This window comes from Nematostella vectensis, chromosome 4, assembly GCF_932526225.1.
Source record: "Nematostella vectensis chromosome 4, jaNemVect1.1, whole genome shotgun sequence".
Taxonomy (NCBI): domain Eukaryota; kingdom Metazoa; phylum Cnidaria; class Anthozoa; order Actiniaria; family Edwardsiidae; genus Nematostella; species Nematostella vectensis.
The window spans coordinates 11,287,206-11,315,050 of record NC_064037.1 but is presented as its reverse complement, the minus strand read 5'-3'; the positions used below and the strand labels follow the sequence as shown (position 1 = coordinate 11,315,050).

The 27,845-nt window shown below is 41.8% G+C and overlaps 2 protein-coding genes across 4 annotated transcripts in view; both read right to left on the bottom strand.

Annotated features, from left to right (window-relative positions):
* The window catches only part of LOC5516610 (probable E3 ubiquitin-protein ligase HECTD4), a 46,581-nt gene extending 24,910 nt beyond the window's left edge, over positions 1–21,671 (bottom strand). The window contains exons 1-28 of one of the 3 annotated variants that reach the window (XM_048727092.1): positions 20,793–21,666; positions 18,809–19,123; positions 18,512–18,650; positions 18,081–18,257; positions 17,809–17,929; positions 16,426–16,569; positions 15,832–15,939; positions 15,620–15,751; positions 14,518–14,650; positions 14,113–14,391; positions 13,205–13,325; positions 12,661–12,759; positions 12,310–12,357; positions 10,873–11,085; positions 9,879–10,103; positions 9,463–9,588; positions 9,283–9,387; positions 8,527–8,687; positions 7,942–8,196; positions 6,810–7,053; positions 5,332–5,420; positions 5,015–5,217; positions 4,488–4,741; positions 2,813–2,982; positions 2,281–2,591; positions 1,747–1,897; positions 1,100–1,546; positions 80–355 (exon numbers count right to left, since the gene is read on the bottom strand). In XM_048727092.1, coding sequence (XP_048583049.1) covers positions 80–355; positions 1,100–1,546; positions 1,747–1,897; positions 2,281–2,591; positions 2,813–2,982; positions 4,488–4,741; positions 5,015–5,217; positions 5,332–5,420; positions 6,810–7,053; positions 7,942–8,196; positions 8,527–8,687; positions 9,283–9,387; positions 9,463–9,588; positions 9,879–10,103; positions 10,873–11,085; positions 12,310–12,357; positions 12,661–12,759; positions 13,205–13,325; positions 14,113–14,391; positions 14,518–14,650; positions 15,620–15,751; positions 15,832–15,939; positions 16,426–16,569; positions 17,809–17,929; positions 18,081–18,257; positions 18,512–18,650; positions 18,809–19,123; positions 20,793–21,442 — 5,696 coding nt within the window. In that variant the 5' untranslated portion in view covers positions 21,443–21,666. Of the gene's footprint in view, positions 1–79; positions 356–1,099; positions 1,547–1,746; positions 1,898–2,280; positions 2,592–2,812; positions 2,983–4,487; positions 4,742–5,014; positions 5,218–5,331; positions 5,421–6,809; positions 7,054–7,941; positions 8,197–8,526; positions 8,688–9,282; positions 9,388–9,462; positions 9,589–9,878; positions 10,104–10,872; positions 11,086–12,309; positions 12,358–12,660; positions 12,760–13,204; positions 13,326–14,112; positions 14,651–15,619; positions 15,752–15,831; positions 15,940–16,425; positions 16,570–17,808; positions 17,930–18,080; positions 18,258–18,511; positions 18,651–18,808; positions 19,124–20,792 lie in introns of all 3 variants that reach the window. The other 2 variants (XR_007307673.1, XM_048727091.1) reach the window with 2 other exon arrangements.
* A 605-nt stretch (positions 21,672–22,276) lies between these two features.
* On the bottom strand, positions 22,277–24,860 carry LOC5516607 (cytochrome P450 1A1). The gene has a single exon (XM_001636548.3). The coding sequence runs from the start codon at positions 24,558–24,560 to the stop codon at positions 23,028–23,030; it is 1,533 nt and encodes a 510-aa protein (XP_001636598.3). The 5' UTR covers positions 24,561–24,860; the 3' UTR covers positions 22,277–23,027.
* Between the last annotated feature and the right edge of the window lie 2,985 nt (positions 24,861–27,845).

Below are 27,845 nucleotides of genomic sequence, written 5' to 3'. Positions count from 1 at the left end.
TATTGTGGGAGATCCTCTCACTCAATATCCCTCATATCCCTCGTAATTAGAACAAGATCATGATGACATTGGTACGTACCTCGCTAACTCCACATTCCGGGCTTTGCAAATCAGATCAGGCTCTCCCCCTCCCTCCACCCCCTCGGGGCTTTTGTCACCATGCAGCACTGAGGACGGGACGATACTGGTGACTAGACCCTCTCGGCATAGGGCGGTCCCCTTAGCCAGGCACGTGGTGAACTTGCCCTTCATTATCTCCGCGCGGTTAGACTGGCTCAACTCATGGTCGATACGGACTGCGCGCTCAACCTCGGAGCCCAGGCCTACTCTGAACATGAAACGCTGGCCCTCGCGACTACAGGGGGTAAAAAATTGTGAGCAGTTTAAGGTCGCTCGCGCGTTAATCAACAGATCATAAACAGGGGTTATCAATTTTAAACTTCGCACAGAACCGTCAATGTTTGTGCAATTGCTCTAGATTTTTTACCAAAGACGACCCAATGTATGGCGAGTGCACACATTTAAAAATTGTATTTGTACTAACACGCAATAATGTAGTAGCACTTTAAAAGTAAACAACATTCTTTGCACTTATTTGAGACTGACGGATAATTGAGCATTAGCTTTTTGACGACACTACCAGAATCAGTTCAATATGTGATGATACAGCCTTTGTGAAAGTCAGAAAAAAAGTTAGATATATATTTCGAATTTCGACCCGAAAAATTGACGGCGAAGTTCAGTCCGTTCGAAAATTGTTCATGTTAGCCTTTATTACCCGAGTTTTTGCAAATACAACCGCAAATTGTATTGAAAAATATTTCTAAAATTTCACAGTGGATTGTTGATATACTTTGAAAAATGTGTTTTCATCAGTTTTGCGGCAAAAATGTTCTAAAGGTAGTGTTATTCAAAATGTTGTAAGTTAAGATATAAGGTAAGACAAAGTAAGTTGAGGAAAGGTAGATAAATCAAGATATAAAAAAGGTGCTGAAGTACAGTTAAAAAGGCGAGGTTAGGTAACGGTGACTCAAAGTCGTGGCAAAGACGATGGCGACAGGAGGTAAAGGTGCCGAGGAAAAAGACAGATTGTGTTTACCTGATTATTTTCTGTACGACCTCATGTGCTGGTTGATCGCTCCTCTTATGTACACAAAGAGAGTACAGTCGCGCGCTTGTGTCCGTATTTTCATCCACGGTGTAACTATCTTCGTCCTTCAGCTTTGGGTTTCCCTCTACGTACTCCTCTCTGTCACCTTCATGGCCAGCGCTAGGCAGAACAAACTCTCCAAGCTTGGTCAACAAGAGGCTGGCTACTTCAAGTACAGGTGTCCCCTTTCCTAGGTCATCAGGTGACGGAAGGTTGCTGCGTGATGTTGGTAACGCCACCTCGTCACATCCCTCAGCCGTCATTAGTGGTAACGCAACCCTACATAGCCCCAGGGCCGAAAGCACAAGTTTGGGTGGGGCGTGGCTATCCAGGAAAATGGACAGTAGAGTGGAGGCGATACAGGGCTGCTGGAGAATCGCCCTTCCCATCTCACTCCTGAAAATGGCATAAAAGGTTTATGTGCATCATAGTGATGCTACGATGTCACATTCAAGGTTTGTCAATCAAAAAACAAACCATGTAATCACCAAAAAATGCAAAACACTTCCTAGAGATTACCGGGGATAGTGCGGCTTCTAGTGATCGGTTGATTGACATTAGAATAGCATGGCGGACATATCGGGGGTATAAATTACCTGGCGATCTTCTGGAGAAGTTGCAGCACGTATTGCAATGCGTCCTTGTCGTCTCGATGCGTTTCTTTCAGTACCACCGTTAGATAGTTAGTGATCAGCATAGAGACTTGATACGCCAGTCCTGACCACTCGATCTCATCTGAACGGTGACCTGAAGACAGGAGGCGCAACGATGATAGTATTCCAAGGGTGAAAGTGAGCCGATGGTTGATGGTATACCAAGGGCGATAGCATACCAAGTGTAGTAGTACGCCAACCGAAATAGTGTGCCAAGGGTGGTAATAGTATAACAAGGGTGATGGTAAGCCAAGGGTGATAGTATGCCAAACGAAATAGTGTGCCAAGGGTGGTAATAGTATAACAAGGGTGATAGTAAGCCAAGGGTGATAGTATACCAATCGTAATTGTGTGCCAAGGGTGGTAATAGTATAACAAGGGTGATAGTATACCAAGATTATATTCGACTTTCGGTTGAATATACGGTGGAAGTACATTTGTCCTATAGGTTTTAATTCTAATTCTCTGCTTGCTTACCTCCATCATTTTCCCACTCCACAAGGCAGTTAAGCAGCACCTGGAAACTCGCCCACGCCATAGCAGACACCTTGCGTGACGCGGCGTCACGGTCACGGCGTAACGCGCACAACTTGTCCAAGAGCGTGAGGAGGCCGCTACGAACCAAACACCGCTCCTCGTTCCAAGAGAAAGGGCAAGTGCACATAAGTACGACACTGTTGCTGAAGATGACAGGGTTGGTTGCAGCGCGCTGCAGCAAGGCTTGTACTACACCGCAGAATGCATCACGCACTTCCGATACCATCCCGCCACACGCCAATTCCTCCACCCTGTACCATCAGAACAAGTTTAAATCGCTGCACTAAATCTATTAGATGTGGTCTACCTTGCAACATCGGAACAAGAGTGAGTGAGTGAGTGAGTGAGTGAGTGAGTGAGTGAGTGAGTGAGTGAGTGAGTGAGTGAGTGAGTGAGTGAGTGAGTGAGTGAGTGAGTGAGTGAGTGAGTGTGATAAACATAGTCAGCTGTCGACTTAAAGGTATTCATTTACCCAGGTCCCTGTGATATCACGGAGGCCACGGCCGTTAGCAGATGGGGCACGTGGTCAGATAGCTGGCAGCACTTGGACACCATGTCCTTCATGTGTGACAAGGCTTCAACACGTGATCGACCCCTCTCGTTACGCATACGCGCAGCTAATAGAAAGCTGGAGCACGTCTCCTGTGGAACAATAAGAGTCTCAATCAAAGTTATCTTTTTGCAGTGATTGCAAATATTGTATAGAGTTTCCCCGGAGATAAAAAAGAAAATGATTCCTTTGGAATAATCTAACTTGTTTTGAATAAGGTAGAAATAATTTAAATAATACACACTAATAAGCTCACATCCATTTTTTTTACGTTAAAAAAAAATTTTTTTTGGAAAGTCGAAATCAATACTATATAATACTATACGCCGTTTCTTTCAATGAACTAAGCCGTTTAACTCGACGTTACCATAGGACAGACAGATAAGCATACAGATACATTTATATGCATCTATTTCGCTAGCGCACTGCAAACTAAACAAGCTAACAGCTCTCCGCGTCGCCCTTGGTCGCCGAGGTGCTAAATGCCCCAATCGACTGTATTTGATTTGTTCTTCAGGGTGTGACATCGATTAGGTCAACTGAAGTGCTCATTCGGTTCAAGTAGAATTTAACCCTTTCACTCCTGGGTACTTTTGAGCAAAATTGTAAGAAAAACAAACTGAAAACAGAAACCTCCCCCCCCCCCCCTATTTCAAGTCCAACACTACCAGTTAAGCTAAGCTACCGCTGACCCAAGATGGTATGCCTTGAAGTTTCCAACAATGCACTGCGGTGCCTTTTCTTTCTAGCGACGGAGTGCTACAGCCTGTTGCTTACAACAGTTTTGCTTGTAATTTGATTAAAAATTACAGCTTTTTCACATCTGGAGAGTGCCTAAGGACATCATAAAGTCTATTTGGGCATAATTAATGCTGTGCTTATGGATGTTTGCACGCTGAGGTTGATTCAATGGGATAATTACTTGTCTGGGCTTCACCAAGTGAGAAAGTAATTTTCTGGTGAATGGCCTCATACTCTCCAATGTGGGCCATCTTTGCTAAGCAACCTTATTCAAAAATTGTTTTCAGGCTTATTCTGGGTTCCTTGGACCTGGAAATATTTTTTTTGGCTTAGGGGCAAAGGGACTTATAAAAAAATGTTATGATTCTGGGGGAGGAGATTGCCCGCCTGTCTGTCAAGGTGTTTCCAAGACTCCCATGATGCAGTGCAGGCATGCAAAATAGGCTAAACATGGCGACTCGCTTCTAATGGAGGTTCTAGCATTGATTATTGTGACTGATTGCTGTAAAATGGGACCTGACGGAGCGCAATAAAGGTATCTATTTGTGACTTGATCTGTGTTTGCTTGTCTCTATTTGTAGTTCGGAATTTTGTGTCTTTTTGGGTAAGAAACGTTTCTAAGTTTAAGCATGATATTTTGACAAGAGTCAATTCTATTACATTGCTTACATGCGCTTTTGAAGGCCGTCTATGCCTTGGAGGAATCTATGAGTATCCGGGTCTGGTGATGTTTAGTTTGCATTTCTGACGTTTTGGAGTTGGGCCTATGTTTTACAGGCGTCTCAGGGCGTTATGGCAATGGCAGACTTAATATATAACAGCACGGTTTGTCCAACTTCTTATCCGCAGTACTTACGGCTGTGTCCGGGTCACTGCCGATGAAGGCGAAGATCTCATTAATGGTAGCGACAAACGTCCTGTCCTCCTCCCCATGGTACTGCTCATTTACAGGGAATGGGTGGGTCTTCTTCTGGATGGCTGTTCTCCACCTCTGCAGGCGGAGCAGGTCGGGGATGCCCTCCTGTACTGAGATGGACTTGTGCAGCTGGTCTGGGGCCGACAAGGAGCGAATAAAAGACGGTGACGAGTTGGAATTGCCTGTCAACTCCGCTGTTCAGAGAAGACACAAAACGAGATAATCAAGTCTAAACGAGGAAGAATTTTGTATTCCGAAATTGTGTGTTAAGTTAGGTATTGTTAGGTTATATACGTTATGTTAGATCTTATATAACAAGTTATTGCAGACTTGAAACAACACCAACACGATGTCTGTGTGCGCACGTTCACTTCATGAAGAAAGGACGTGAGCTCATTCATGAAAAGAAGGCTTGTAAATATGGTCAATCAGGATAAGCCACAAGTAAAGATGTATATAATACGTACGTGTTAGTGAGCCAAACGTCCCTTGCGACACGCTGCGGCCCGGGGGATTCTTCCTCTCGGACAACTGAATGGTGACATTGCACAGCAGTTCCGCACACTCGATCACGGAGTGCCTCAGAGCTCTGGTCTTGGGCATGCGTGCAAGTAGACCATCTCCAACAGACGCATCCTCGATGCTCTTTGCCTCGTTCTCAAACTTGAGACTGTGAAATACAATGATTAGGTCCTTTAAAACAGTTCAGGACTTTATTTGTTAATGAAAAACTCCTTACTTTTAGCAGAATGTTATATGAGACAGCTGGGAATAAAGTACTTACATTAGATCCCCAACAACCTTCTCCTGCTCAATTGGATCAAATTTCACATCCTTCAGGTAACAAAGTAATTCTAGCTCCTTAGCCTTTGCCTGCCAAAACAAAAATCACAATTAGCATCTTAAAAACTATATTATCAACGTACAAATAAATCTTAAATCGTAAAACGATTATCCAAACTGTCACGGAGTCACATAAAAATGGTCGAGCGCAAGAGCAGAACAAGAGCAACACAATCGAGAATCGGTCAAACGTAAGCGCAAGAATATCTGTTGAGCGTGCTCTTGCGCTAACGTTCCAGTGAGAATCGTAAATTATGTGCGTTGTGCTTGCTTCTTAGTGAAACCCAAGGAAAAACATTTCTCTGGAAACTTACCTTTCTAGAACCCTAAGACTCCGACTTAATACCAGACAGTCTCAGACTATGGCTAATTCGTGCGCTTACAAAACCCAAGAAAACAAGCTACGTAGAGAGTTTTGGGTCGACCACAGTTAATTCAGCAAGCTCCATTTCAAAACATAGACTTAAGAATCTCACATAAATATTTGTGGTTTTCTTGGTTATAAGCTTGATCTACTGAAAGAATCATAGAGCTTTAGCTGTTAGCGTTGTCCATGGATGGCTCCCTCTACCTTCAACATAGATGCGCAACTGATTACAATACTTTCTAGGTATTTGAAAATATAGTTGCGCATCTAGGCATTTAAAAATATTTGAAGAAAGACTGTAGAATTTCACTTAAATTTCTCATGTGGTATTGATGGTTAAAAGTTTTGGCCCACGGAAAACTACCTCCATGCTCAACCTAGATGCGTAATTGATTATCATACTCAACTATTTGAAGAACAACTGTAGAATTTTATTTTATTTTTTATGTGGTTTTCTTGGTTGATAACTTTGGCCCACGGAAAACTACCTCCATGCTCAACCTAGATGCGTAATTGATTACTATACTCAGCCATTTGAAAAACGACTGTATAATTTTATTTTATTTTTTATGTGGTTTTCTTGGTTGATAACTTTGGCCCACGGAAACTACCTCCATGCTCAACCTAGATGCGTAATTGATTATCATACTCAACTATTTGAAGAACGACTGTAAAGTTTTATTTTATTTTTTATGTGGTTTTCTTGGTTGATAACTTTGGCCGACGGAAAACTACCTCCATGCTCAACCTAAATGCGCAACTGATTACCATACTCAGCCATTTGAAAAACGACTGTAGAATTTCACTTGAATTTTTCATGTGGTATTGTTGGTTAGACGTTTTTGCCCACTGGAAACTACCTCCATGTACAGCCTAAATGCGCAACTGATTACCATACTCAGCCATTTGAAAAACGACTGTAGAATTTCACTTGAATTTTTCATGTGGTATTGTTGGTTAGACGTTTTTGCCCACTGGAAACTACCTCCATGTACAGCCTAAATGGGCAACTGGTCAGCAACCCCTTTAATTAAAGATATGTATCCACTTGCCTCTTGTAGGTGGTGCTCGTTAAAAAAGGCCATACTGGGGTGAAGTTCTCCCTGGTGCACATCCCTTAGCTCTTGGTCCCAGCGCAGCTCAAGCTCTACCATACTCTGCAGCTGACGCACCAACCCGTCCGTCCGCCGGAAGACCTCGGCCATTACCTCACAAAGGTGGTTGTAGTCCGGGCTTGAATTGTCACTTGCCTTAAGGAGCTGCATGTCGTGCACCAGCTCAACGAGGTTAAGATGTCTACGAAAAACATCATACTATTAGTTAGAACGCTGTGGCTGTTTCGCAGACGGCACTGTGTGTTGACCTACAAACGAAAGGGGCGAGATATTTCAGTTGTTTTAGTCCAGTGCATTTATCGAAGACTGGGGGTTACCTAGGACACATTGCGAAAGATACCCCAGCGCATACTGTAGACGTTTAATCTCATTAGCATTGTCATTATCCAACATTGCTTTGCGAATGCTGTATCGGTTTAATGTGGAAGAAAATGTATTCATCTCGCGTTTTTAGTCTCTTATGAGATGAACACGTTCATAGTTTAAAGGCAAAGAGCTTGATATTGTCACAGATGCTGTATCGGTTTAATGCAGAAGTTTTTTTATCTCGCGTTTTTAGTCTCTTAGGCCTGGCTTAACATTCAAACATGTTTGTCAAACACTGAAATCGGACTCTCATGCGAGCATGTTTGGCAAGGTGGCTAAACACAAACACATTTCCCATAAAACATGAGCGCACGCACTTTTTCCGTTATGATAACGCGAGAGATCAAAGCTAAACGATAAAACAACGCAAATGTTCAACGTTCAACGTTCAACGCAAATGTTTGATGAAAATGTTTTGAGCTCGTTCAAACATCTGTACGAAGCCAATTGAGTGCCATGTTTTGTGGGTGGCTAAACGTACAAACTTGGCGTCAAAGGCAATGTTTGACAAACATGTTTGAATGTTTAGCCCGGCCGGCCTTTAGGAAATGGACACGGTCATACTTTAAAGGCAAAGAGCTTGTTGTCGTCACCTTATAACAGCGCTAATGATGACCTCGTGTATGAGGTCGAGCTTGTTGTCGTCACCTTATAACAGCACTAATGATGACCTCGTGTATGAGGTCGAGCTTGTTGTCGTCACCTTATAACAGCACTAATGATGACCTCGTGTATGAGGTCGGGCTGGAGGGCCTGTCCGATGCTCGGCCTTAGAGACGGTTCAGAGACCCCTGAGGCGGTTCGAAGACGCGCTATGACGTCTGATGGTAGCTTAGGGCGGCTGAAGGATGCTGATGGTCCGAGGGAGGGCTTATCTTGCTCAGGGGTTACGGTAATCTTGATACCACTTGCCTCAGCATCATGTGACACCGACTCCGTGGGTTTGGACCAAGTGCACCTTCACATGAATACTTGTTATCAGACACGGTATACGATACATGCTAGGGTAAGCTGGAATCTATATTTAACCATTTCTTAAAAAGATTTTCAATGTTTCTTTGTCATTTGATATCTATGCTTTAACTCCGATAAGTAGGCAAACATGTTAAAACCCAACATATCTGTATATTTTGCCTTTAACTGCTGATTCATTTCTTTTAGTCTTTTTTTAGGAAAACATGGCTTTATTGCGTTTTTATCTGATTGGCTTATCACGAACACGTGACAGGTCCAATATATGAATACAGGTGAGGCATGCACTGTGAGAGTTTTAGAACAATCCCTTCACCTTTGCAGCAGCTGGGAGTTGAGCAAGTGCGCGCAAGCTTCCTCTTCTTCCGTGATAGGGGGACCTTTGTACATGAGGGTTAACAGTTTGTGTGTGAGCACGGAGAGACCAAACGCCACGTCCGCAAGGCAAGGGAGAACAACCTCATTGTTGTCCTTCTCCTAGAGATCAAGCACAAAAAATAATGTTGATGATAATGATAATGGCGATGATAGTATAAGCGAACCCCTGGTCTCACCTTACAGCTGATGGTGCAAGCGAACCCCTTGTCTTACCTTACAGCTGATGGTGCAAGCGAACCCCTTGTCTTACCTTACAGCTGATGGTGCAAGCGAACCCCTTGTCTTACCTTACAGCTGATGGTGCAAGCGAACCCCTGGTCTTACCTTACAGCTGATGGTGCAAGCGAACCCCTTGTCTTACCTTACAGCTGATGGTGCAAGCGAACCCCTTGTCTTACCTTACAGCTGATGGTGCAAGCGAACCCCTGGTCTTACCTTACAGCTGATGGTGCAAGCGAACCCCTGGTCTTACCTTACAGCTGATGGTGCAAGCGAACCCCTGGTCTTACCTTTCAGCTGATGGTGCAAGCGAACCATTGGCCTTACCTTACAGCTGATGGTGCAAGCGAACCCCTGGTCTTACCTTACAGCTGATGGTGCAAGCGAACCCCTGGTCTTACCTTTCAGCTGATGGTGCAAGCGAACCCCTGGTCTTACCTTACAGCTGATGGTGCAAGCGAACCCCTGGTCTTACCTTACAGCTGATGGTGCAAGCGAACCCCCAGACGGCCTCGTCGGCTGTGTTCAGCTCTCTTGCGCTCTTCGCTACAAAGTTGAGCGTAACAGTGTCACCTTGTACCTGAACATAAATAGTTAAGTTGTCAGTTTTTATTTTTTATGTTCCCATCACCTTCTTTCCTCTTCCCCTAATTACCTTGAGAGTTTCTTTAGGCCATCCCAGCCGAAGTAGCTTTCCTCTGTTACCAGTTCCACTAGAGCTCCCACCTCCAAACTCGCCGACTTTGGGTGAACTGGTGTTTGGTCCCGAGTACACGCACACCTTATAAACATACACAATTATACCAGAGACGAAAAAGTAAAGAAAAAGTTCAGATACCAGACGAACGCATCGTTATTATTTTATATTGACGGCAGGACTGTTTAAGCGTGCGAACTGAGATCGCTAAAGTAGAAATACAGTACTTAGTTTATTTGTCTCTTTTATTTTGTACCCGGTCTCTCCTCGTGCACATTACCCGTAGCACAGAATCCACAGCAGAGATTCCCACGCTTCTTTTGAAAATAAGAGATAAAAGATAACTCCCAGGGGAGATTACATAGCCTATATACCTTGTCATACTCATACTGTGTTGAAGATCTGCTATCAAATGTCAAGTACAAGGAGTTTGCGCCAGGGAAGGCGACAGTCCTATTTAGCTTGTAATCATCAGGTAATGGGTGGATTGTCTCAACGACACGCGGAGCAGCCCAGGGGGTGGGGAGGGGTAGGGATGACAGGGGTGCAGCAGAACTGCGGCCGGGCCACCTTGATGCCTTGATGTACAACTGAGCAGCCTGTAGATGATAAAAGCATGTGACAAAAAGCATTGTAATCGTCTGGACATGGATGATACAAGGTATCAGGATACAGAATATTTGCTATTAAGTTCTTTAAGCGGCATTGTTACCAGTTTACTTCCAGTGTAACAATCTCCGATTATTTTTAACAGAATACGTGAAAAATATTTCAAAATTGTAAAAGCAGTGAGTGGGTCTATTGGAAGTTTTTTTTGAGGATGTGACTGATAATTTAGATCGCATGGCCCGTTAAATAGCGTGGATTCTAATAGATTCTTTTGTCTCTTGTCAGTTGAGGTTTCTGTCGGACCACCGGAAGTAAACTGGTGACAATGCTGCTTTAAGGTAATTCCCTTGAATTGCACTGCACACCCCTTCTGCGCATAGTGGCGCGCGCGGTTTGTTCGAATTTTCCGGTATTAAGTGCGCGCGCGCCACAGTCGTACAAGAAAACACAGCAAAAGGCGCGTGTTTTTTACCTAAAATCGCTTTGACAGAAAAACGAAGTCGATTACCCCCATTTTTTATTTGCTTAAATAGTTAAATATATACTGTACTGTAGAGCACAAAATGTCCTATTCAAGGTCTTGAAAAGACTTAGCGTTCATAATTCCAAGAATACAATAAATATGAATGGTATAACTAAAAAGACTACAGCCAAGCTGTAGAATAACTAGCTCCACGTAAGTGTTGTGGAAACAGGGAACAAGGTTTTATATAAACTGACAATCTATTTCAACACAACAAATACTTGTGTGTCACATACTGTGGTGGCCGCCAACGAAGCTTTGATCACTTTTGCCAGGAATCTCTTGGTGAGTGGCTTACTCAGCATTTGCTCGGTGGACATGACAGTCATTAGTAATGGCATGACCTGGCCAACCAGTGATGCCTTGATGACACGGTCCACAACCTGGACCCGGTGCACTTCATGTACAACCCACAGCTTTTGGATTACCTCAGTAGCAACCTCTAAAACCTGGCAGAACAAGTACCCATTAGTAATAATATGTACAGGTACACTTGCTGTACAACCCAAAGCTTTTGGATGACCTCAGTAGCAACCTCTAAAACCTGGCAGAACAAGTACCCATTAGTAATAATATGTACAGGTACACTTGCTGTACAACCCAAAGCTTTTGGATGACCTCAGTAGCAACCTCTAAAACCTGGCAGAACAAATACCCATTAGTAATAATATGTATTCTCTTGTACCTCAACATTTCTACATAAAGGTACGGTAATACGAGCAGCAAAATCGTACATCTTTTGTGGCAGCATTTGAAAAAGAAAGTTCTAAGGCGATGTTGCGCGTTTTACTACGGGCACACCTACTTTTGTAGCAGCAAAGGATAGACTTGTTCTTGCTGTTGATCCGCCATCTTTTTTCTCCGTGACACTGATGTGTGACTTTCGTTCAACCAATCACAAACCGTATTGCAACTGTTTGCGTATGCTTTGCGTCTTTTTACTGCGAGACAAGTTGGGTTGATGTAGTAATACGGGCTACATCTCCGAGTCTTGTTGTAAAAAGTAGAACCATCTTCCACTTTCTGCAGCAAACTTTTTCAACTTGCAACAAAAAAATTGCTACGACAAAAGTTGCCGCACGGTAGTAAAACACGCAACGGCACTTAGAAACTTTTTGGCAGCAATGCTGCCACAGAAGTTGCACGATTTTGCTGCTTGTTTTACCGTACCTTAATAAAAATTCTTGTCAGGCAAAAGTATGTGTATTCCTGTACATTTACAACCTTCATACATCAAACAAATTATTGTCAAACAATAAAAGGTGTATTTCTGAACATTTATTAAATTCCTTAATAACAGAACCTCTTGAAGTGTCCCAAACATGTAATGTGAAGAAGAAGAGAAAACCCAAAGATCTTTTCAAGGCAAAGCAGGCTCCTTATATTTTGTATTACTTACTTACCAACAATTCAGGCTCTTATAAGGTTCATTATTTTTTTACAGTTCCTGACTTCCCCTACGGCAGCCGTTTTTATAAAAAAATTTCCATACTTTTATATGAAATACTGTATCTCTGTTACAATATCTATACTATATCTATGTTACAATATGTATCTTAGTTTCAAATACTGACTGTTATTTTTTTATGAAAGAGCAAAACGCTTAGAAAATTGTGAGTGACCCTTCATGTAGGAACCTAAATGACTCCTTACCCCAATCACTATGAACCCACCTTTTGACATCCATTGAATATCTGCACAGCAAGGAGCAATGCCTCCACCTGTCACATTAATATTACAAAAAATAAAAGAACTGTAGTGGTGTAATCTGGGAATTTTGTAGATAGCAAACACTTTTTTATCACTTTTACTATACATTACAATGTATTTAGTATTTCAAAGTGTGGGGTCCTATACAAAAAGAGTGGGGGGGGGGGGGGCAGAAGAGACAATAACAAAAATTTAAGACCATTCCCATTACAGTATATGGGTAAGCAAACGAAGAGCTGAGGGTACTGTATGTTTAATTACCAGTGTAACCACCCAGGTTAGTGTGGAAGTGTGACCCTGCATAAACCATGTACCTCATGTTTGTGATCCGAAGTATCTTGCTGGCCATGGGTGATGTCTCTCCAGCTCTTTGTCACTAGTGCTGTTAAGAACCTCTGTACAGGGGGGACTTCCTATTCAACCAAAACAAGATAAATACTATGGGCCAAAATACTGGGAATTACGGTAACGACTGTGCAAGAAGCGCAGGAGCCCACATAACCTTACTGTATATGCAACCTCTTCTGCATCATCCTGACGTGTGTGTTTCATGGTGGACATTTTTCAAAGTACTTAAATTGATTTACTTAAAAGTCCCAGGTGCATTTACAGTATTGGCTTAGAGAAGGGGGGAGGATGCACAGGTATCATATGGAAAAAGGATAGTATTTGACAATCCTTTAAAAATAAAATACACCTGTCCCTTATCGTTTCCCATACCAAAATTTAATACTGTAAGCCCCTTTACAAAGACATAGGCCTTCTGTTGTTCATAGCAACTAACAACTGTACGTATCTCATACACTCTTATATTTCCATAGACTTAATTAAAGATTGAAAAAAGAAAGATACACTTACTGGATGAACAGCTGCAAAGTTCTTAAAGTCCTCTTTATTCAGAGTAGCACACTTCTCTATGACCTCACAATCCTCTTTGACACAAGCTTGGACTATCTTAGAGACCAGATCATCTGCCAGCCTGCAAACATGCAAGTATTATTATGTCATGTTGCCTGGGGATATATCATCTAAAAAGTTCCCAATACTGTAGCCTTCATCACAATCCTCTCCCACAAAAGCTTGGACTTTATAGCATAAATGCTATATACCATAAATACCCTTTTATTTATTTTTATTTTGTTTTGTATTGTTTTATTAGCTTTGCCTTGGGCACTTTTTAGGTAGGAAGGGTTACCTTATTTGAAGTGGGTTGCTTATTTCAAAATTTGCTCTAATGTATATGAAGAACTGTCATACCTATTTTACAAAAATTGTCAGTGCAAATAGGGAATGGCAAATGGCTTATGGGTACTAATTATTCGTAAAATTAAAGGTGTTAAATTAAGTCCAGCAATGTCAGAGCCAAGCATTGGTAACCTTTAATAGATATTCTTCAAGACGCATGGTTACTCTTGTTCGTAAAACTGCCATTTGACAATCACCATTTGCCAATTGTACTGACAACCTTTATTGAAATAGGTGTATCAAAACAATCTACAGAATAACTCCAAAAAATAGTTTAGTACATGTCTTTTATACTGTTATCATGATGTTAAGAAAAGCATCATGTTCAGTCATCCTCACATTTATGGGGGGGAAGGGCACTTCTAAGAAGGGGTGCTTCTTTTTAATATTTTGCACTCTTTTTAATATTTTGCACTTTTAATTTTTGAAATAAAAAACATGAAATAACTGTAGTTAATAATATCATACACTACTGTTTGGCCCAAATATAAATTATTTTGATATTCCAAATCAAAGCTTACTTTAAGTTTATCATATCTGATCCAGAGCCATGGATTATCTTCCAAGTCATGTCATCAAAAAGATATCGCTTGAGCATTGACATTACATTCATTGTCTCTTCCAGAGTGCTGACTACCAGACCACCCTGATCAACCCTACTGGGATAGAAGACTGGCACGCCACAAACAAGTAGCCGACAAGCCTCCACCCTTATCTCATGCCGTAGGTCTTCAGAACACATCAAAGCCTGTACTTGGGAGTGGAGATCTTCTGCAAGCAGCTTGTCCATGTTAATGCCTTTGATAATGAGCAATCTTAGCACAGGGCGTATAACAGTCAGCATGCACAGCACAACATGGGCCTCCTGGGCATTCTTAAGCACTGCACAGCACAATGTGAGAAAGTCTGACTTGAGAAACTTGTCTGCCTCTATGTTACAGTGGCCATTAGGAGTGTTCAGTTTGTTGTCCAGAGCCCCGCACAGCAGACCTGTTATTAGCACCACTGATGACAAGGCAACATCAGCGCTCATGTTATCATCACTGTCAGCACATGTCACTGCGAAAGATAAAAAAGTGCCAATGTCACCTACAACAGTACCAAGGATACATAAAATAGATAATCATCATCATCATAATCCTGTGGCCTTGGCTGACTATTCCCACACAACTGCCTCCCAAACCCTTTTTGATTGGCAATGGCTGTTGGAAGGTCATGCATCAGGATTCCTGTGTCCCTCACAATAGACAACCTGCGCTTAGAAATCACATGACTTTTTGGATGGCAAGCTTGTGCACACTCAGGGTTTTTACGGCAAAATAACAAAAAAAAATAAAGAAAATTTTTCACCGCCTACAGATTGGCCAAAAAGTTTCTTTGCCAGAAAGGACTTATTTTCATTGAAAAGTTTTATATTTTCCTGCTTGTCTGATGGACTGCAGCCATTTCTGGGGTTTATTTTGGCTTGAATTTGCCATGCAAAAAGTCACATGACCTTAGTCACGAAGTCCCCCATTGCAAGGAAGGCCAGCTTGTGAGACTTTACAGGGAACTGGCTCTGGTTGCACAGGATCAGAAGTCAGGAAATTGCCTCATCCTTTACATGGTAGCAGTATTTGCTATCACACATAAAATAAAATGGAGCCCAAGAAAAACTATTGCACATGTCCTTTCAGGACTTTTAGTATGTTGATAAGCACATTCTTTTGGCTAATTGTGAAGACTTTTAGTAACTTTTACAACGGTCACCATTTTGTTTGAAGGAAAAACAGCGCACGCTTTGCATATTTACCATGGAAACGGGAAGCCAATTTAGTTGTAAATGACGGCTATTCAGCGGATAGTTATCCAGCGTTCTATCCACACTTTGTGCAACGCTATTTATCCGCCGGATAACTATTCACTGGATAAGGATTTTATCTGGTGGGCAGCACCTATCGGGCGGACAACTTATTCAGGCTTTATGCAACCGGCCCCTGAACTACAAATAAATACCTGTATATGACATTCTAGTGTAGAGACACCTACCAGTTGTGTTTTCAGTTAAACAAAGTCTTTCTTCAATGGAATTCATGTTTGGAATCCCTCCAAGTGCCCACTCGCTCACCCAGTTGTTGCCATATGCATAAATAAGACCATTGCTCTGGTCACAGCAAATACCTAGTGACAAAAGCCACCATTAAAATTTACAGTACATTCAAGAGGATGGTTTATCTAACATTTTGGTTATTCATACATACCTATTCCAGTGACTACTAAGTTCTGCCAAACTGCTGCGTTACTGTCCACAATACTCTGACCACCCACAAATGAGCCATCCAGCAATGAAAAGCAGCAACAAACAGGGTCTAAAAAAACAATTGAGAGTGATGAGACAGTGATGTTTATATCCTGTACAGATTTTCAATTTACATAGATTATCATTCTTACTACAACTTATTTATTTTTAAGCATTTATTATCTTTTTGTAGTAGTAGCCGAGGGCCATAAATAAAAAAACTGTCTTAATTTAATGGTTATTATGTGAACCCTCGTTAAATAAAGTTTATTGTATATTGCATTGCAAAATTAAATCCGAATCTTTCAGTTGTTTCCACATGATGACATGTGAAAACATTGTTGTGGACATAATGTAGTACTACATTACCAAAAAGAGAAAACTCTACAGTCAATCTACAGTCATGCCCCCCCCAAGCCTCACAAATCAGCCCTCTTTTTCAAAACATGTACTTACACTTTTGCTAGATTTTTTAATACTCTTTTACATACAGACTTGAAACCAATTGCATGCTTCTACAATAAAAAGCAGAGTACATTATGCCTGATAGACTTACTCTTAGAGTGTATCCTTAAAGGTCCTGGGGTTGTCATGGTGTCAACCTTGGAGTAATTTGGCAGGACAAAGATAACCATGTCGCTACTGATGTACAGGGGTACTTTCTCTGCAGATTTTAAGATCATTGCAAGTACCTTCTCACCTGAGAAATGGAGAGACATGATAATCCACAAAATGTATTTATTAAATACCAGAGCAAGTGGACACTGCAATAGGCGACCTGTACTAAGAGGTGACTTTAGGGTCGTAAAGCATAGACTCCAGCTTATTTTGATAGCAAATAAACAACAACCAAAAACAACTTACTCACCACTTTTAAAAGAATCAGAACTGAAATGTTTGTCTGAAAGGCATGTTCTCAATGAACAATGATTTTATTTTTTTGTCCTTCTCAGGCCTTACAGGACAGCCATTACTCTGTTTACTATTTGGCTGCAAGGTGGCCAAAATTACCAGAACAAGATCTGCCTGGGGAGAATTCAGAGAGCTCCTTCCAGTACTATCAAGCCAAAGCCTATCACTCCACACAAAGGGGAAGGTTGACAAGAGCTGTTTCAGGAGCGCCACGAACTATGCTGGGGAATGCTGGGCTCCTAAGAGTAGAAACTTAGCAAGGCTGCAGAGAAGCGAACGTGCTATGCTAAAGATGGATGTGTGCACAGAAGCCCAAGGATGACCCAAGCTTGAACACCATCCGGGACAAACTCGGGATTGAAAGCCTGGAAACGGCTCTATGCAAAGTTCTCCGGTGGTTTGGTCATGTGAAACAGGCACCAAGTCATGTATCCTCCGTCAGAAACTTTGAGCCGGAAGGACAAAGGAAGAGGCTTAATGCTTAACGATCTTAAAATGGTGGGCCTGAAGGAAAGCATGGCGTCTGAATATAAGGCATGGAAGAAAGCCATAAGAAATCTGCAAGACCCCCATGTGAACCCCATGCGCCGTCACACCTGCCAACAGGTGGACTCTGAAGTTAAATGGATAGTGAGTGAGTGATTTTTTATTACAGTAGTGTTAAGTTTGCCACTCCAAGAGTCGCATGATTTTTTAGTGCAAATTGCCTATTGTACTTGGAAGATGTTTTAAGAAGATGGATTGTATATGAGAATATGACAAGCGAGAGATAGACCCTATTTAGATACTGTATGGTGACTTTGTAGGGATTTCTCAGGGGAATGACATGTAAAGGTAGATGCACGCCAAGGCCTGGTCTCAAGTTTGTGCCAAATTCATGTGCAACCTTCATATCTCAATAAAAGTTTTTGGTAACAAAATCGTACCAGTGCTGACACGTTTGAAATCTCTTAGTAGATGAATATAAATAAATCAAAACACTACAGTAATAAGTTAAGGTGAGAGGCCTGTGTACTGTGACACTCACCATCCAGGTTCTTGGACACATGGGAGTTAACCTCCATGCTTGTCTCTTGCTTCTTTGCTCTTAGTGTTACCAAACGGCCAACAGGAACGGCCACTGCAGATTTCCCAGGCTGATCACAGATCTGTTGAATGGAATGAGCAATTTCTAAATGAGAACCTTACAAGATTCCCCACAGAAAAAAATAATCTTAAGTAATGAACAACACAGAGGAGATAACATTTGTTGGCTTTTATTTTAGTAGCATACTTTATATCTAACTCATTTTCCTTTACCTTTAGCACAAATTTAAGAACATGGATGGCAGTGGTTGAACCCTCCGTTGAGCACTTGGTAGTACTCTCAAAGATCCAAAAGAAATGAGTACCATTACTAGTCAGTAAAAGAGTCTTGTGCTTGCTTGGGATTGATTCCAACATCTCCTTGTCTCGTAAACTGACCTCATACTCCACCTATTAAAATAAAATAAACAGAATACTAAAAAGTATTTTGATTAAAACGAGGGTGAGACAGATACACATTGGTAGACAAACAGACAGACAGACACATGGAGGGGGAGAGACAGAAAGCAAGGGGACAGAAAGGCACCCAAACAAACAGAGGGTGAGACAGACACATATTGGTCGACAAAGAAACAGACACAAGGGAGGGGAGAAAGTCAGACCATGAATGAGAGTATGCATACCAGGAAGAAATTATGACTAACCTCTAACCCTAATGGGTCCAGTAAAAAGCCAACTTGTTCTTTGCCAAGCGAATCCATACTATCTGGACGAAAAACCACCTTGTTGTTCACTGCCACCCATCCTTCAGCAAGACCAGGATTCGATGTGTAAATGTTGCCCCTGGTGAGTTAGCAATGTGACAGTCAACATTACAAGACACACAGACAGACAAAAAGAAAGACAGACTGATTGGAAGATGGGCAGACTAACTGGCCATGTGACAGGGAGGACATACAGAATAAGTACCCATGTGAAACAAAAGGTCTCAAAGCACACACCTTATTGTACCCTGCTTGCCAGTGCCGACTTTGAATAACCCTTTCCTGGATGGCCATGTCATGTATATATACTTCCCATTACAAGCCACACTTGGGCATTTACAGGAGGCCGATGCATCAGGACTCAAAGATGGTAACTCTGGTTTCCAGCAACGAAGATAGTAAGAAGTTTGCAGAAAGGAGGGGCAAAGGAGTAGACCTGAGCATGTGTATTCAATAGCGCGTTTCAGGAAGCCTCTCCCAGGGATAGAGGATAGGACAGACTTTGTCTTTTGAAGAATTTGAAGAAGTCTAATGAAGCATCCAAGAGAAAGCCTGGAATTAGAGCAAGAACATGTTTCAATAAGAATAACAATACCACTTTTAAAATGGCTTCAAGAGTAGTAGGAACAGGTTTAATTAACCCTTAGAGCCTATAAAATAATTTGATGATTTTTCTTTGTTTGGTCTTTTTTGTACTTAGCAGGAAGCTATGTTTTCTACAGTCTGGTTCTTAAACTCCCAAACAAGTAATATACTGTTAGGTACCCTTCAACTTTTCGCAGCAATAAAGTGGCATACTGCATACATCAGAATATGTAGGCACTATAAAAGCCCCAAACATCTAAGAATAAAATGTTTAATGCCCCTGTGGATTTAGTCATCTATAAAGGTTAAGTTAAACGTAGCCTGCTAGCCAGCTCTTATTCTGGCTTATTCAGAAATGTTTTGCTTTCAAATATTGGGAGTTCTGGGGCGTGCATGAAGGGCGAGACCCACTGGGGCGAGGGTGTAAAGAAATAAGAGCTGGCAATAAAATCCCCTCCTTTTTAATTCTCTGCCTTCACCCATGAACGCAGCATTATGATTGGTTGAATTTGACATATTTGTCACTCAAGTTTCTGAACCTGCCAAATCTGGCCAAAACAGTCAGACCAAAATTTCAATGTGGTGGAAAGCAACAAAAACGAACATGTCCTTACGCAATATTTACACAAGTTGAAAGGCCCAATTGCAAACCTGAATACAAAGCAACCTGAATCAGCAAAACGTCTTGCAATGTTGCGTATTTTCCTAGCACACAAATTAAACACTCAGCTTGAATCATAGTGGAGAATCATGGTGTGACAGCACGATAGGAAGGAGCAAACACATTTTCAAACTTTACCCTTGTTTTGTACTTTAGTTTGCATTGAAAAATTCAACAGAATTGTCATTACAGGTCTCCAGATTTGCTGACAACATTCAAGCATGGAATTCAAGCATTTTAGCATAAGCTTGGGTTATTATGATATAAATGAGTTCAGCCAGGCATGAAATGGGTTGCGATTAAAAAAGAGGTGGTTCTTATTTCTTCACAATCCACATAATTACCAAAATTTGAAAATAAAACATTTCTGAATAAGCCCAAATGAAAGGCAGTTAGCAGGCTTATGTAAAAGAAGCACTCAAACTAGAAAACAGAATCAAAATATTTAGAAAATTCCATATTTTGGAAAACCTATGCGTAAAAGACAAGTTGCCATGGTAACCTGGAGCGTTACATCAACATGTCAATGGATAAATTCTAGAAAATCTACCCCTGTCTGAATAGTGTCAATAAGTAATTTTGATATTGTCTTGATTTTTTGTCAATAATAATATCAAGCACTCTGGACCACCATCACTTCGAGACCCCCAAGGGTCCGAATCTTTGAACACCCAATAGAAGATATAGCAGCATCCTAAAAGATATGATGACCCCCCTGCCTACTTTTATGGAGAGTTTACTCCCCCCCCCCATGGGAATAGTGTAAATGAATTATAAAACAAAACTAGTTTCCACAGTTTTTACACAAGTATTTTTATTTGCAAGCTAATCTACCGAGTTTTAAAAGTCTTGTTTTACAAACAATTGAATGACTTTTAATTTACACCATTCTTTGAAAGAACGGGTGCAATATGATCGTTGACCCTGATGGCTCTACAAAAATATCCTGAAGATTCACAGAGCTCATAAACTTACCTTCCACATGCAAGTGCTATCAAAGCCGACACGACTTTTTCTTTATTTATGTTAGTATTTTTTCTTTGGCCATCTCCACTTTCGAGCCAAGTACACAACAACTTCTCCAATCCATCGAGACAACTTTTGGGTTCTTGACGCAAGGAATTTGGATAACAATCCGCTAGAAAATTTATCAGCAAGTCTATGCAGCTAGAAGATAAAGCGGGGTCGGTTCGACTCTGCGATTCGAGCAGTGGTAGCAATAATAACAAGCTAACTTGTGAGGTGAAGGAATTTTTGGATTTGTCTCCCTCGCGCTCATGTTGTAGTTGTTCACTGTTATTGTCATCAGATCTAAAATTATTCCCACGGTCTCTGAGCGCGGAGGCCTTCAAAGACGATAGCCAGTATTCAAGTAAAGCCTTCTGTCTATAAGAGAAATACTGGTGATAGGAACTATGTTCTGGACCACAAGCTAGAAGCAATTTCTTGCCAAGATCAGCAATCCATGACGGGTCAAGACGAAACTCGCAATCCGCAAACGCAGAGAAATCGAGGCCTGGTGTCTGAATTAAGCCAGAAACCTGCCTAAGTCCGTTACCAAGCAGTAAATCTTCTTCAGTAACAGTAGACCATACTTTGTGGTCTATATCGGGCTCGCTTGTCATGTTTTTGCATTATGAAGTTCGTGGATGTGCGCAGGAAGCTGCTTTATCATGGCGCCTGAGGTCAGTTTGAATTTGCCTCGCTTCCGTGTATCGGTGACGAGACGTCACGCGATCTTCTGGGCGCGATGCACGCGCTATCTTTTTTCGTTCTCATTCGCTACTTAATTTTGCTGTTGAGTCTATTCAAACACTTGCTCGACAGATTTTAGAGCGACTGCGCAAAGGATGAGGCGAAAGTCCTCATAGTCATTCGTCCCCGAATCTGTTACATACTCGCTACTACCAAGTCGAGGACCAGCGAGTTCGTGTGTTTTAGGAAAGAATAACAGTATTTCGGTCACTGGGAACGGGATTTGAGCTGCCAGGAATGAGAACGGGATTTAAAGACAGCAGCCTGGAAGTCACGACTGGGAAGATAAATGAAAAGCGCAACCCATCACTTCAATTGACCCTTTACTCGCCCTAACCCCTCCCTTTGATTGCTTCTTTTCACCCTCCCCCCCCCCCTTTCCCTCATTTATCAGTTATCCCCCTCCCCCTCCCCCCTTATCGATCCTTTCCTACCATTCGTAACCTCAAACAAAATCAAAGAGCAACGACAAAAAAATGTATGTGCAAGCAAAAGAAAATGAAGCTGGTGTATTCCCTTAAAAACGCTTCACTGAGAATTACCGTGGTCACTACTGTTCTCACTTCAAGGACCAAATCATGGCTTAGTCAAAACAATATCGAGTCTCACGATCTAATCACGGGAGTGTTAACACTTTTCAACTAAAATTTTTTGCAAGAGGGAGGGTGTGAGGTGTTTCCTCTACTTGAAGACTAAAGTCAATCTCAAGCTGGCTAGAAAGCATTTCCTTTTGTGAGAGGTCTATGTTTATCAATGGGTACAGTTTCTTTTCTGTTTTTTTAAATTGAATCAACATTTTCCTCTTGATACTCTATGAATAGATAAAGCCATGTCGTGGGGGGAAGGGTCAAGGGACAACTGTGCCTATCTGTTTTGTGCATTATGCCTAAACATCAAAGACAATTTATTTATTTTTTTTATTTATTCGGCAGCAAACTTGCTTTTGTCATTTTAAAATCTTATAAGATTTTTGCTTAAGTTTAAAATGGATAAAAAATTGTTTAAAAAATATCACTCTTTCATAGAACTTTGTCAAGGTTGTTTACGTCACGCGTGAACGGTCATTTTGATGGGACGCCAAGGGTCCCTCTACTTTTGTAACAAACAATATGCAAATGCCGCATTTAGATTCAACTGTCCTCCAAAAATCTAGTTAACACATTTAGAAATTAAAACTTCCGTATGCCTAGGCACTTAGCACAATGTCTTTTTGCAATTTCCTCCTCAACCATTATCGAGTCGTCTAAAAACTCAAAAACTCTGTCTTTATCCAAAATATATCTGGATTTGTTCCTTGCTCTTTGCAAGCTGTCTTTTGGAAGTTGTTTTTTGCAGATGGTCTACAGATGTGTTGTTCTCTCATACTGCCTCGAAGCACGTGTCTTCCCCGTGCTACTAGCGTAGGTCGCTACTGTTTCCACAGTGTTCATAGTCCTCGCCTGGACCCTGGCCAATTTAACGCGCTTGCACTTTAACAGAGTGCGACTTAGGGCGGAGCGTCAGTCCAAATTTCTCCTCGATAGGTTCCTCTGTTCCATTCCTGACTCTTAGCTTCTGCACTAGTGTTCCCATGAGGATAAAAAGCGCAGACTTTGCATAGCCCTCACCAGGACAACGCCTGTCTCCGTCACTAAACGCCATCATGCACGAGTTTGGTTTAACCTGCTGTTGTTTCGTGTCGAGATGGCGGAGAGGGTTGAACTTGAACGGATCTTTGAAGTACTTAGGGTCGTGGCAACACCCCCACAGGTTTACAAACACGATAGTGTCCTTGGGCAACTTGAAGCCTGCGACGGTGGTGTCTCGGACTGTGCAGTGCGGTAGAGCGAAGGGCAAGAAGCAGCTGCGGCGTAGCACTTCCAGCACGGTCGCCTCCAGAAGAGGGAGTTTTTTCTTGTCTTCTAGTGAGATGGGGTTGGTGCCTTTGACGTGCGCTATTTCTTGATATAGCTGCTCTTGAGCTTCAGGGTACGCCACCAAATACGCCACGAACCATTTCATAGCGGTTCCTAATTTCTCATAGCCACCGCCAAATGAGTCCGCTATCAGATTGATGACCCTCTCGTTGTCGAAGTCATCTTCGTCTGATGAATTCCCGTCCTCATCACTCGCTAAGTACTTGTCTTGGTTTTTCTTGATCTTTATCAGCGTGTCAGCAATCGTTGTGCTCTCGTCACCTTTCTCCTGAATCTCGCGCATCCGCAGCTGGTGCAGTTTACGAATAAACGTTGTCAAACTTCGAACTGTTTCCTCGACTTTTCGGACTTGATTCTTGAAGACTGTCTTCACCCATGGCATGAAATCCACCATGTTGCCAACTGCGCTGTTCTCGATAAAGTCTGTTGAGTGGTCTATCAACTCTTGCGCTTCCTTCAAATACCTGGATCGGAGCCGTTCGCCAAAGAACAGTCGGAATTGAAGGCTTGCAGCAGTGTTACCAATTTGATTTGAAGGGTTGAATTTCTCCTTGCGTGAGTTCAGAAGGCTGCACACGAGTGCATCAGCCTCGGCCTGGATTTTCTCTGTGAAAGCTACGCTGTCTTGGGTCTGGGTCTGCAACGCGAGGTCCAGGGCTCGTCTGTTCTGGATATAGCGCTTTCCGAAGTCCGTAAACGCGACATTCCGGCCACCATTACTAGAGAGCAGGAACGTGTGTAGTGGTGGTCTGCCGGAGAAGTCGGAGGCGCGCTTCACGAGGGCTTCTTTGACGACGTCCACGGAGTTGAGTATTACGGCCTCCATACTGCCCAGCTTCATGGAGAAAACCTCTCCGTAGTGCTTTGCAAGGTTGGTGACGTTTCTGTGGGGCGAGGAGCCGAACAGAAAGATGTTACCGACGACTGGTAAGCTCCAGGGACCTGGAAGGCTGGAGGATCCCGCCTTGGAGCGCATCAGCCATGCTGCAGCGCAGATCACTGCAACTAGCGCAGTGGCGATCACTGCGCTTAGATTCTCGGCTGCGTAATCTACCAAATACTGCAATGCCATTTTGATTCGTATCTCTCTTAACTTGTTCTTGTAGCTCTTTGTAACTTGGATTAGACTCTGTGAGTCTTCGTTGTGATATCTTTGTAGTGATTATCGTGTAGCTCTTTGTGCAGAGTGTCGCAAGCTTGCAGGATGCTCCATTAAATACGGCTCGCCCGTCACAGATGGATGCGCCTGTCAGCTGCAAACCTTGACAATCAAATCCAAGGTGAATGAGGACTCGGTCCATTGCGTTTACCAAAAACAGACTCGCTGTCCCACCAAGGTCACCCTTGTTTGCCATGTCCATGGCCTTGGAGCTGATGTGCTTGAACGGCAACTTGGCACGTGCTTGCAGGGGAAACAGGAACGCTGAAAAATGAGATTACATCATAGTGTATATCTTACTGAAATCTGCTTTTAGACTTTGGAAATTGAATGGAGCTACGTGACTTGAAAATCAATTTTCCAAGTGTTTACAAACCGAGCGATTGAAAATTGCAATATTGAACTTTTGGGTCACGAAATATAAGATATCAGGCAGAAGAATAATTAGAATAGTGCTCTCGCGTTAATTGCTTGGGCGCAAAGGGTGTGATATACTTAGCCGTACTCAACTCGACCTGCGCGTCCAACAACTCCGCTTTTTCTTAGTTCACTTAGATAATCAAAGTTCACCAGTAGCTTGCGGCCAATATTAACATGCTATTAGATGCTATTTTTCATAAAAACAACCACTAGAAAACAAATGAACGTCTAGAAAGGTCTTTTTTTATACTCGAGACTGACAAACACTATTGTCCTATATACAATTATTTTGTCAGAAATCTACGGGGACAATATTGCATTGTTCGTGAATGTTGAAACAATTATATCTTAAAACGTCATCACATTCAAACATCGGTCTATACCAGTATACTGGTATACTATAAGGAATTGTTAAAAAAAAAACATGCTTTGTCTTCCCGTATTTTTGGGGTAATTGCAATTCGGAAATCTATTCAAGCTATGTTTTACTGGTTTTTCCTAATTATACGGCAGAGGGTTTTTATTAACGCTCGCTTTATTATATCTACTAATTCTCAGTAATTGATTCAGACATTTTAGTCTACTATTCTAGTCCATCTTGTCCGTTTCTATTACTTTATTTTGAAATCTTGAACTCACCAAAACATTGAATGTAAAGTCTAATAAATGTGTATGTTTATTTCAACAACGGAAGTGCGATGTTTTTATTTGTTTTCTTTGCCTTAATTCTCAAACTAACCGGCGCCGTATGTACTTCGTTATCATGCCCTTTCTCTGGCATATTTACCTTCAAAATCGTACTCTCTCAGACAAAACGATTTCCGGTCTTTTGTAAGGTATGTACCAAATGTTGAAAACGTCTACTAAAACGCATTTTCACAGTGTTATTTTTTATATGTCAATCAGAAAACTTTATTTGATTGCTTTATGGTAACAAAACAAGAGTATCAAGGTATTTGCGCGTTTTTGGGGGGCACGAATCGGAGTTCTAAAGACTGCGCCACTTAGATGAACTTTACTTTTATTCTGATTGGTCGTTTTCATTTCGGTATTTTTTGATTGGCTATCTGCCTTGACCTTATCCTAAAACCCTAAGCTGTTGTATAATGTTGAACTTGAGTTTAAGAACAAGTTCATGAGAAGTATCTAAAGAATTATCTCCTGCAAAGTCTTCGTTTGTTCTTCCCTGCTGGAATCTAAACGGGTATTGCGAAGTCATAAACTTGTTCTTTCTGAAAAGCGCTTATGACATGCCACAAACATGGATAATCTTTGACAAATGTGGTTAATCAAACCGGAGGCACACACTCTCAACACGTTACCCATTTGATACACCTTGTTATCACAAACAATTTCGCAAGCGCCCTCTATTTTGCAGGGCTTGTGATGCATTCAAAGGGCTTTTGGGGCTTGATTGACATGTCATTGTATAGACCAATCAGCCACCCCATATTGCGTGATGATTTTTACACTCTCACTCCGAATCCCACGGAACACGTTTTCTTTTAGGTGAGAAAGGATTGCTTATCTTTGGTAATTACTTCCTGGTTCATTTGGATTAGTATAGAGCTGAATTGTCCATCTCTTCCTTTGCGATTTGATTTTTGTCCTTTGCCCCCAATTTCTCTCTCACGTGTCTCATAGCATGGGAACGTGTTATTTCCCAATACTCTGAGAGCCCATGTATTTACTATTGTCGCCAGTAATCATACTAAAGCCAGAGATTACCGGGTCAACATTTTCCGTAAACAAAGTAAAACCTACTCCTTTATACGTATTATTTTAAAATGAAATCAATCTTCAATTGCAACTTTTTAAAGGGGGGCTTCTCCTTCCGTTTGTGCGCATATAATTTGCGCATGGAGTTGAAAGCTTCCCGTGAGCCACGGTTAGGGTTGAAGCTCTTTCAATAAAGAAAATGATGATCAAGGATGTGTGTGGGGGTATTTAGTCTCTCCTCTTAATTTCTTTTAATGGAAGGTTTTTGCGCAAACTGTGTCCCACAGAAAACCCCGTGACGCGGCCTCTTTATTGATGCTTCTCCTGTTGTTGTAATAGAACATGGTTCTGATATGTTATGATAAATGCATATATTCTTATATCTTTTAAATATATTTTATAACTACAGAACTTGGCTCCGCGCGAGATTCTTAAAACATCCTAACCCCTAAACCGAAGCTTAGTTCACGTGAATAATGTTTTGTTGATTTAAGGTTTCTTCGCTCAGTCCCATTTTCTACAAACCAACACTAACACTGTCATTTGCTTCATAGCATTTTCCTGTTGTTCTCTTGTTTTGTTTGTAGGAGAGAGGGGTCCGGAGCCAGGGGATTCGGGGGTTGTAAAAAAAAAACTCGAATTGGAAGGTTCGCTCTAATGAAGAAAAATTAAGTACCACTGCGAGCTAAAGCTTCCAAAAATGGTGTCCTAAATGGTCAAATGAACCTCCTCCCCCCCCCCTACTCCCGCTCAAAATCCTGGCTACGGACCTGTGCGTCATGCTCGTAGCCTTGATTCGACTTGATGTTCAGAGGCGCACGTTAGAAGTCGTCCGCTCTCTTCGCACGCGTCAAAAAACCAGGCTACCTTGCTCACTGGCAAGGTTGAATCAATCACCCGAAACTCCGATTTGCATACAAGTGTTTACTCAGAGATAATAAAGCTAATATCCCTGTCTGCTGCTGTAAGAGCCGGTTCAAGTTGAACATTGGTCACACCCTCAGTCATCAACACATGATAAGAATCCATGTCCTCCAAAAAATAAAAAAAAGGTATTAT